General features: G+C 35.1%; 1 protein-coding gene across 2 annotated transcripts in view; it reads right to left on the bottom strand.

Annotated features, from left to right (window-relative positions):
• The window catches only part of LOC149802659 (glutathione S-transferase 3-like), a 75,363-nt gene extending 63,766 nt beyond the window's left edge, over positions 1 to 11,597 (bottom strand). The window contains exon 1 of one of the 2 annotated variants that reach the window (XM_089952023.1): positions 11,455 to 11,597. In XM_089952023.1, coding sequence (XP_089808149.1) covers positions 11,455 to 11,547 — 93 coding nt within the window. In that variant the 5' untranslated portion in view covers positions 11,548 to 11,597. Of the gene's footprint in view, positions 1 to 1,900; positions 2,055 to 11,454 lie in introns of those variants that run through there. The other variant, XM_089952024.1, reaches the window with a different exon arrangement.
• Between the last annotated feature and the right edge of the window lie 572 nt (positions 11,598 to 12,169).

The following is a 12,169-nucleotide window of genomic DNA, read 5'->3' as shown; positions in this document are numbered from 1 at the left end:
TGAAGGTTAGAGAAACCATAATATTTATGAAAATTATGACCTTGGAACCACTCCTCCTTATCAGTCGAGGACTTAACATTGGACCAGACATCTCTACTCATTTAAGTTAAACGTCATTCTAAATAAAATTATTCTTCGATCTTATTGATTAACTTGAAATTTCAAGGAAGAGTCGATATTAGTACTAATCAGCGGGCTATTAATTGTTCTGAAACACTTCTTAAATATAAAATAGTAAAGTCATTTTTTTGTCATGAGCTATTGCCAACGCTCAACCAATACGACAACAATGATTTGACTAATTAATTCAAATGCCATACTTATCTTAAGCCCTCTACTGGACACGAGAACGTAGCTGAACTATATACTATAAAACAAAAAATCTGCTTAAACCTTAATACAACTATCAACCACTGCATAAACTAAGAACATCATGTTCATAGACTTTACAGTCGGAACAATTTACTTACTACAGAAACACATTATGCTCTTGAACCTGTACAAATCTAAAATATCAAGTTTATAAAACGCTAAAATTGCGGTACTGAAATATCGCCAAGAAAATGGAACGGAGAAATGCTCTCTACAAACGTAATATGAACTGCTAACTTGTAAAACTGATTCACTGGGGAAGATCGGGGCCCTGGGTGGCCGAGTGGTTTAAAGCGCTCGCCTTTACCGATCACTGCCATCTCACCTCTGTCTGTGTGGGTTCGAGTCTCGGGCTCGGCCAATGTGGGTATGTGAGAAAATTGGCGTTGGTGGGTCTGTGGTTCCTACTGGGGTTTGCCCGGGTTACACAGGTCGCCATTTATAGCTAATCATGAGCTGAGAAATGGCGTTAAACCCCAAAAGAAAAACAACATCGTTGGGGAAGATCGAATACGTATTTTTATTTTTGTATAATTTGATGATTACAAATTCATGATTGGACCATTAAATAAATATTTCAATCAGCATGCTAAAATAAACGCGCACATAACATGAAAAAAAGCAATTGATGGATATATTCCAAATCAGAATAAAAAGAATGATATTCAAAACAGGGTAGAAATATAATGTTCTTGTTACAAACCAATGCAAACGTGTGCGCTGCGCACCGACAGCGAATGTACAATAGTCTATCATCTTACATGGATGACGACATGACCTCACACTACCACTTTCAAGCTGCTTAAACAATAACTTTGAAGCTCACTGTGAACTGTAAAAAATCTGGAATGGTAAAGGGAGGTTAATCTTAATCGGTTGGTTATGCTTGCGCGAGTTACCTAATATTGTAAGTAGCATTTTAACCATAGGGATGGATTTTGTTCCGCTAATTTTCTCTAAATTCCAAACAAACCAAATAGAAAACTGCGAAAGTACCTGTACCTTGTCCGAGCGATCTCATAAACCGTTTGTGCTCTTTAAAGAATATTTTGCACATAAAAATTAATTAAAACAAAAACAAAAAATATAAACAAAATAAATATAATTAAAAAACAAACAAAAGCAAAGAAAAAAATTGAAACAAAGAAAAAACAAGACACAAAAATAAAACACAAGATAGAACACAAATAAATTTTAAAAGGCTTGCCATGTATAAAAATCATGTGACAGGTTTAAATGCCAAACAAAAATAATGAAATAAATTCGCACTATAATGTTGTGAAGGAACCTGATAATGAAAATAACACTACGGCGGAACTTGCCTAGTGCTAAATGCATGCAATGGAAGTCCAAAAAGTCCCAACTGAGGAGAAAGTACCAACACCTAATTATAAACTGACGCATACGCATATGAAACATTTTCAACGAACGAATTCCCAAAGTATGTATGTCGCCAGCCATGCTGTGGTTGATACGCATTAAATTTTCTCACAAGAAAATAATAAATCAGTCTACATATTTTAGTTACCTTAACCCCGGCTGTCGCTAGGAACAGCCGAATTATCTCTCCTGCTCCTCTTCCATTGAAATAATACAGAATTGGTTCATTGCCATCCGACATTTTCAACTATCATCAAGCAATACCAAGTTAGGTATAGCAATGTTCATTTAAAAGTTGTTTCCCTTCCTCTCGTAGGGTGTTAGCAGCCAAGTAACGGTTCATAAATAGGTACCAAACGTCCATAGCAATTGGAATATGTGCAAATATGAAAACAAACTTGCCTGTACTCGCACAGCCAATGAAAGCAAGATATCTTGTTAGTATCGATATTTTTTTTTTATATAACCTGTTCATACTTGAGGATGAGACAATTTCCGTTTGACCTTGCTGCCAATCTAAGTCGCTCCTTTTATATTTTGTAAGTTGTACTGATAAATGCCCTAAAAACCGCACCTTGGGCAATATCTGGTTCTTTTATTTCTAAGTGATTGCATTGCTAGTGGATTATGTAATCAGTTATCTCTGATGATTGTGATGTCGATTTGATACCCTTTGAACTCATCTCTCTCTCTCTCTCTCTCTCTGAACTTGCCTTAAACCTGAAATTTTTACATCACAAATCGAATTCCACGAACATAAGTTCTTTAAAGCAGGAAAGGTGGAGAAATTGGACAATATAGGAGCATCTTGATTACCCTTTCAAAACGGTGGGTGCAAGGGAACAACTTTAAAAGAGATAAGAACATATCTTGGTCCCAAATCTGTATAAACGGCATATCAAATTCCTATCTGTTATTGCAAACCTCGCTAAAAAAGACACAGGCAGTCTGTTAGAATTCTGAACATCAGTCAAATAGTAACGTTTAGATCAAATGAACTTTGATCTCCCTGGCTTCACTAAATATTTAGAATATCAAAAGTACGTGAAATGTCAACATTTTATATAAAGACTTGCTTGAAAATATGACTGCTCTAAACCGGCAAAACAAATGATGAAATTCCTCCAAATGAGACGAAAATAGAGTGGTTCTTTATTATTTAGCTGTCATTAATACATAATACCAAAACCCTACCCAGACTTAGGAACCGATCAAGATATTTTTCCATACAATAAGTATAAATATAGGATGTTTTCCATGAAATAAGTATAAATATATGAAGTTTGCCGTGAAATAAGTATAAATACAGGAAGTGTTTCCATGAAATAAGTATGAATGTCGGACGTTCATTTCAGTAAAAATATGAAACAAAATCAGCCCGTTCAAAAAAAGCAGCCCGGGAAAACATTAATGATGATTTAATCAGTTTAACGCCTGTTATTTTCAGGCAATATTAATATACTTCCTAACCCTTCAAAAATCCGAACTCGACCTTTTTTGCTAATGATGAAATTATTTATCTTACCATAGATTCTAACACAGACAAAGAAGGTGACACTAGAATCTCCATCTCCTAGGAAAATGGGAACACGAGCGATCAAAGGAATTCAACCCCGAACAATATGAGAAATTATTATGATAACTACGGAGAAAATCCCATCATATCTCAATACAAAATTTATGTAAAGAATTATTAGGGTCCCAAGATGCAAAATATACATTTTAGATAAGGGCGGGAAAATATAAGGAAATAGAGGGGTTATTGGGGCGAAACATGTCTTTAAGGACGAGACTTGCTAGGTCACAATCAACACAGCAGCATGACGAAGCATAGGCCGCGACACTTCTTACAAGGTCAAACTATGAACGAGTACTTGAGGGGCGGGCGCGGTTAAGTCCACCTTCCAGCGAACACCGGGGCTTTAATGCCCTGATAACCTTTTGTACTTACCGATCTAGCTGCCCTGATCTGAAGCGTCAATCTGACCTTTACTACCCTGTAGCGGTATTGTAAATAATAATGCCATTGTCTATGCGGTATTGTAAATAATGCCTTAGTCCATGCGGTATTGTAAATTATGCCATATTCCATGCGGTATTGTAAATAATGTCATAGTCCATGCGGTATTGTAAATAATGCCATAGTCCATGCGGTATTGTAAATAATAATGCCATAGTCCATGCGGTATTGTAATAATAATGACATTGTCTATGCAGTATTGTAAATAATAATGCCATTGTCCATGCGGTATTGTAAATAATGGCATTGTCCATGCGGTATTGTAAATAATAATGACATTGTCTATGCGGTATTGTAAATAATAATGCCGTAGTCCATGCGGTATTGTACATAATAACGCCATGCGGTATTGTAAATAATAATGCCATTGTCCATGCGGTATTGTAAATAATGGCATTGTCCATGCGGTATTGTAAATAATAATGACATTGTCTATGCGGTATTGTAAATAATAATGCCGTAGTCCATGCGGTATTGTACATAATAACGCCATGCGGTATTGTAAATAATAATGCCATAGTCCATGCGGTATTGTACATAATAACGCCACTGTCCATGCGGTATTGTAAATAATAATGCCATTGCCTATGCGGTATTGTAAATAATAATGCCATAGTACATGTGGTATTGTAAACAATAATGCCATAGTCCATGCGGTATTGTAAATAATAATGCCATATTCTATGCGGTATTGTAAATAATAATGACATCGTCCATGCGGTATTGTAAATAATAATGCCATAGTCCATGTGGTATTGAAATTATTAATGCCATATTCCATGTGGTATTGTAAATAATGTCATTTTCCATGCGGTATTGTAAATAATAATGCCATAGTCCATGCAGTATTGTAAATAATACCTTCTTCACTAATGTACCATCTTGTTTAAACAGTATTATAGAGAGAGAAAAAATGTTAATGTACCATAAATAAAATTACAGTCTATTTGGGATTCAGTTCATGTACCAACTATAAAATTATATGGTATAAATCTATTAAGGTTTGCAATGCTATAAATATTTGCATAATAATTTCATCGGAATATATCGGATTTCCGAATAATATCTTAATTGTAAGTCGCGAGGTAATGTGATGAGGACGCCATGTCTCAAAAGTTGTATAAATTTTACATTCCAGCAGAAAGTATTCAGCTGTTTCCACTCGCCCTCTTATGCAGTACCTCTATTGTTAGAAACATGATTTAGGAGGAAATTGTTATCGGTTCTCGATCGCGTATTCTGAACTTAATATACCCTATCACCAATAAAATAATGCGAATTAATTTTTTGTTTGGCCCGATTCAGGGAAGTTTTAAATTTTGAAGGGATGGGTTACTAATTATTTCAATCGGCAACATGTTCCACAGATGAACTGTTGAGGGCAGAAATGATTTTTGATAGTGTCATTTCGCACAAAGGAGATCGAATACTACTTGATGACGGAGTGGTGTTGGTATCATTGTTAACATGAGGCTGAATTATATCTTGTAAGTAACTCGGAGCAAAACCATGTTACATTTTTAAACAACTGAATTTATTCTTATAACGTCAATGGTTCAGGCCGTCCCACCCGGTTTTCTCATATAATAATGCGTCGCCACATTCTTGATAGCCTCCAACTTTTTCCCCCAGTGATTCATTTTCGTTACTATTACAACTATCCCTAATACAATCAGCATAGTCAAACAGGGGATGTATAAAAGATGCATACATTGTTTCCAGGGACAAGCGATCCAATCTGTATGTCAGAAGAAAAAAATTAAAAACTTTTTACTTCTCCCAGATCTTTTCAGACAAATGCTTGTCACGTTATAAGTAAGGAACAATAGCCAGATTGCAACATATATATGCTAGACCCTGAGGCTAATTATTCGCTTCATAAATGTTGCGAGTGTAAGCCGACATTAAAAAGACGGGTGGGAAGCCAGTTGTATATAACATGGCCATAGGAACTTGTTACTGGCGCCTTTTCTGCTGCGTGCGATTCACAGATAAGTGGCATGAATTGCCGGTGTTGGCTCAAAAGAATATCAAGTGGGGGTCGTAAATCCACCCTTGACAGACTACCGGGGAGGGGGCAATGTCTGCTAATTATGTAGACCATGGGTGAATCGACATCCACTCGGAATTGAGCAAGGCGTGGCCACCATTGGAATCGCAGGTTTAAATCTAGTGTCTTGAAACAAAACGTCAGTAGTCGCTAAACCATCTTGCGAGAATTACATAAAGAAGTTATAAGCTAATCCGACGTCATTCGAAATTGGCGGGAAACATTGTTATTCTGGGAATTACAAAGGAGCTTCGGAAAGGAAGCTTTTAGGGACCGGAGGAGCTGTAGGAGACATAGAAGGGAAATACCCTGGTACAGTTGGTCCCGAGTCTCTGGGAGACAAGAAAAGGAGAGAACGGAAGTGGGGGAAGTGGAAGGGTGAAGGACGTGGTTGTTGGACTGAAGGTGTACTGGGTACCAGTCAAGAAACACTACAGATGAGTAGAAACACAGGACAGGAGGAAAATCTATCATACTAAGTCAGATGATGAAATAAGCCGTCACTTGGTCGAGTGAAAGACGAGTGATAGGGTTTTGAATATTGAATTTTATTTGGGGAAGGACTATTTGTAACTGAATGGCATTAAATTTGTTGTTTATTTGAACTTCACCTTTGTGTATTCAGTAATTTAACTGTCGGCATCGCTGACTGGGGGTTCGGAGCTTTGCATCTCTATCACTACTTCAATTTCTAACACAAAAGAGCCAGGGTGGGTCTTCTGTAATAATTAAAGATAATACTGGGCGCACCCCACCCCAACCTAAGGTAGTCTACGAAGAGACCCTTTACAATGCTTGACATGAGTTGTTATGGAGCATCACACGGCAATATAATGCCTAAGTGTTTATGATTGAATACATCTTGAATATATTTGCTGGACTTCAGCACTTTAGTATGATTATTTGAATTTTGCTTTCATGTCATGAGCACTGACGTTGTTTAGTCTGGATTAAAAGCCACTAGCAAAAATGACGGGACCAGTCCTGTAATTTTTATTATCCGTATTTAGGATCTGCTGTCCTACCTCATTTGGATTTCAACGATAATATATATATATATATATATATATATATATATATATATATATATATATATATATATATATATATATATATATATATATATATATATATATATATATATATATATATATACATATATACATATATATATATATATACATATATACATATACATATATATATATATATATATATATATATATATATATATATATATATATATATATATATATATATATATATATATATATATAATGTAGTATCATCTGCAAATAGTCTTAGTGATTGTATATCAGTTACGATATTATTTATATACTCTGAAAATAATGTAGCATCTGCCCCCATGGAGAAATTACCAGTCTTCAATTACATTTACAACAGATTAGACAATTGTTAAAGTGTTTTATGGGGCAAGATATGTTCATGATAATACACTCCGACTTCAACATGTACGTCAGGATTTTCTTTACAAAGAACTGAGTAATCTTAATTCCTGCAAAAGTACAAGCTTTGACAGTATCCCAGCAAGGTTTTTACAAACTGGTTCCAGTGTTTTGAAGATTCAAGTTTCTTGAATTATTAACTTGTTTCTATCAAGCTGTATTGTCCCCGATGAACTGAAAATAGTTCAGAGTTAGACATCTCTACAAAAGGGCGGTAAAGCTGACGCGAACAATTAGGTTTTTTTAGTATACTTAGTAATATGTCGAAGATTCTCAGTTTACTTTTAACATGAATTGTTTTTGTTTCATAACTGAAAATAACTTACTTTATGAACTACAGTCGGGTTTTACGGGAAATCTACTCCACTGATACATGTGTAATACATCTTTTTGATCTTATCAAGTTCCAAACATTCAAATGTTACTTCACTGGAATGCTCGCTTACTCGACTTTAAAACATATATTATGTAAAGAAACTCTTAGGACTGTGAGTTAACTCTGTCGAATGATTTTAATCATATCAACGGATTCAATGATATAGATAACAAATGGTCGGAGTTAACAACATTGAATCCAGACCTTTGACAGTATCATGTGGTGTACCTCAGAGTATATTTTTAGGACCTGTTCTTTTTGAGTTATGTGAATAATATGGTAACCAGCATAGGCGCTGACTATGAGCTAATTGTATACGTAAATGACAGTACTATTGTGTTTACATAAAACATGGAAAAGAACTAGAATCTTGCAATCTCTGGCTCAATGACATAAAAACATATAGCCATCATTACATTTGGGTAAGACAGAATCCATCTTATCTGTCTCGGAAAGAAAAGTAAAGAATGAAAAGAAAACGAGCCGTAAATTCAAACTAACTTATAATGGTCACATAACCAATTCTCAAAACTATATTAAATATGAGGTTTCCATATAAAATACTCACTTTCGGGCGAATGCATAGACAGTATTTACTACAGTATAAAGTTTCTCTTTAGTTAAAATCAATGTATATAAATGGAAACAAGACAAACGCGTTTTGTTTTGTTCTAATACAATGCAAATATGATTATTCATATTCTTCGAGCTGTCCTGGAATTCGTAATAATCTATATCTAAAATATATACACACATCAGAATAATACTGTATGATTTAGGATTAACCTTCAGCTCAGAGAAAGCATCAGACAGTATGAACCAGAATGTGTGGGAATATATAGTAAAACAGTAAAGACAAAATCATGCTCATATAATTTTTATGAGAAATATCCATCTTACTTTAGTCAAAGATTTGTTATTATACAGTTAATGATCGTGACCATGTTCTTACTAGAAGCAGTACATGTAATATTGTTAAACCATGAGTTAGTAGTGGAGCTTTGACGACTTTCTTTGGGGCCCCGAGTGGCCGTGTGGTCTAAAGCGCTCTCCGTCACGGATCACTGCCATCTCACCTCTGTCTGCGCCGGTTCGAGTCTCGGATTCAGCCAATGTGGGTATGTGAGAAAGCTTGCCAGTAGCTTATCGTGGGTCGGTGGTTCTTTTCGGGTCTTCCCGGTTTCTTCCTCCACCAATAATACTGGCCGCCATGTATAGCCTATCGTGTGCTGAAAAATGGCGTTAAACCCCACAACAACAACATCGACTTTCTTTTATAATACCATAACTGACTGGAATCTATTACACTTTATTCAAGAACATTTCTAATAAAGATCATTTGAAAGCGGCTGTTCAGTCTTTAAAGTTTTAACACTTATCTTAATTTTAATTTTCAAAATGTAAGTCGCCACAAAATCTTGATTCCTCAAGACCCCATTGGCCTTAAGATTTTATAAACATGTATGGGTCATCTTTGCTTTGCGGATCGTGTATTTTTAAGTTTGTATTACAACTATTTCTTATGCATTCGTGTATATGCCGTGTCAACGTAATTTGATTACCATGTATTACTAAATGTGTTGTATGCTGACCCTACCTAAATAAGTGTATTATTATTATTATTATTATTATTATTATTATTAATATTTGTTATTGTTGTTTACACCATCTACTATTATCACTTGGCTTTCAGTGAATGCTCTTAGACCGTCTCCTCAATCAGGTTGCTTCAAAGCAATAACATAACTTAATATTGGTATGCTGTTGCAGTCTAACACATCAATTTCTCCAATACAAATATGACAGAAAGGGACAGAGAACATGGAAAAAGATGATTACGAGTGAAAAAAGTTTCTGAAGCACATGTTCAAGACACGTGTATAACTCAGTGGTTCAGAGTATCTTATTCCGTGGTCATTCGTTGCCGAGGATATCGATCCCATCCTTTATTAAGGCCGTAATTTTATAATATGTATTTTTTAACTAACAATAACGTTTAACTAATCGATCAGAAACCCTGGAATTCACAAAACGACGGGTAAAATTAACGTAAAAGGGTTATTAACTGCGATATTACCCAAAAACGTGCAAAATAAGTGGTATTATTGATATTCAGCCAGTTACATATCATATTTGCAACCGATTCATGATGTGTTCAAATAAGGTTTTCATATATGTGTAGCAGGAAACGATTTAGTACCCAATATTTTCATCTTATTAAAAACTGAATTCCAATATAGATTCAAATCTATAAATATCTACCCGCTCAATTTATTCTTCATCTTTTCTCTGTGTTATTTGTTTTTTTCCCTGATACATGTATCGTGAAACGGGTGTGCCTAGTCATTTTACAGCTTGGATTTTTCTAATTTTTGATACAATCTCTCACAGCAATCATTGTATTGAAGAAAACCTAAGATTTAAGGTTTTGTATTTTTTTGTATTTTTTTAAAAACTGGAATTGTACGTTTTGATGAAAAGACAATACACCAGCATTTGCTCATCTTATGCGTACCACTGTCACCAATGCAGCCAGAGTGGAAACGATGCAAACTGAACATTAGCCAAGATCATGTTACTCAGACTTTTGAAGATATAAGGTTGTTTTCCGCTGTTCACTTTAAAGAGATTCATAACAAAGTAAAGCTATATAAAACCTTGATATTTTCTTTATTCTTTCAATAATGTTTTCACTTGCTATATAGTTTCCCAATATTTAAAAAATATCTATCACACTACACAGTCCTGTAATACAATATATCGCAATACGAATAATCTGGCGATATCAGCCACTAATAATAAGCGACGCATACACCAATGGCAATGAATGGTTTTCGACGAACAGCTTCCGTTAGTGTGTACCACTATGTCGGCGGGGAATTCTGCGCAACGATACGTCATTTCTGTAAACATTGGATCACGTGTTATTTTGGGTCAAAAATCCATTTTGTATCACGGAAGAATGCTCGCAATTTAATTAAGAAATATGATATTCAGAAAGTGTACAAAAATATCCGGCATTTCGACTCGAAAATGTGATTTCTAAATGTCAACATGATGTGTATATCTCAGTGTACCGCTCGGCATGTACCTGATCGCGCCCGCATAATATGCAAAAACAACGTCCCGAATGGATGACTACCTTGTCATTGGCAAACTGAAAATAAGTTATAAATAAATACAGGACTTCATTTTCTTTTAACCAATGAGAGGACATTATTCCAATCAGCACTTTGTTCTTGCATATTAAGCGGGCGCGATCAGATGTATGTCGGGCAGTACCGTGGGAAAATGATATGGCATTCCTTAAAGGTATGATAGTATGTCAAACTTCTGATAGGGATACACAGCCGAATGCCTGAGCTAAACATCGGTACCACATTTATTACGCTACGCGAAATGTGGCTTGAAATAACAGCGTTTATTCTTAAATGGGTCACGTGAGAAAGGAGAGAAGTGTCCTCCCTTGAAGTTATTATATAGTACATGTGTGACGGGTCAATTTTAAACAACGAGACGAGCCCATGTGCTGCTACCCAACGTGTCAACAACTTCTCAAGAAATTCACCGGCGTAAAGTGTATTTCTAAATTCTTTAGTAATTTTTCCCCATTACTGTATTTTATTTTCGTTAATCGGTCGAATTCGGTATGCGTTTTGTTTCAATCTTGGAGGAAGGAAACCTTAAGTGCGCAGAAATGCCCGACAGTATTGTACGTCTAAAGCCATGCTGTGGTTCATACACATTAAATGTTATCACAATAATAAATCGGTCTATATAATTTAGTTACCTTAACCCCGGTTGTCGCTAGGAGCAGGCGAATTATCTCTCCTCTTCCTCTCCCATTGAAATAATAGAGAACCGGTTCATTGCCGCCCGACATTTTATGTTATCAATAAATAAATTTTGATTACCAAGCACAATAATGATCATTTAAGAGTTGTTTCCCCTTTTGTCACAGGGCATCAACTGTTACTGTACACTATTAGTTCACAAATAAGTATCTTACGTCCCGCGCGTTAGTAATTTTTAAAACTATATACGAGAGAAAGTAATTTTAAAGCGATGGAAGAATTTTTTTAGTTCAATATCATATAAAACTTGTTTAAAAGTTTATTTCCAAATGCCGTGCTCAGAGGAGGTCCCGCCAAAAAGAATCAAAATCAAGTTCCGATTTTGCTAAGGTCGAATATGCTAATGTGCCAACAGTCTTAATGTTTTACAATGATATAATCGAAAATGTCTTTGAATAAATTCGCAATAATCCAAACATATTGATCTAGTCCTGAAGTCAAGAAGCACTTTGTAATTTAAATGAATACTTTAAATAATAAATCGTCTAAAATGTTAAATAAAACAGAACTAAAATTGATTTCTGATGACTGATGTTGAGATAAGAATGAGTAATTATTATATACTATAATCATCCTCAGTATAAAAACCTAAGACAAAACTGAGGCTCAGGATGAGGGTAATCTTAAAAGACATCAAACTGGAAACAAAAC

Source organism: Sinohyriopsis cumingii, chromosome 3 (genome assembly GCF_028554795.1).
Source record: "Sinohyriopsis cumingii isolate HCF-2022 chromosome 3, ASM2855479v2, whole genome shotgun sequence".
Lineage (NCBI taxonomy): Eukaryota > Metazoa > Mollusca > Bivalvia > Unionida > Unionidae > Sinohyriopsis > Sinohyriopsis cumingii.
Note: the sequence above shows the minus strand (reverse complement) of the source record. Positions and strands in the feature narration are given on the sequence as shown.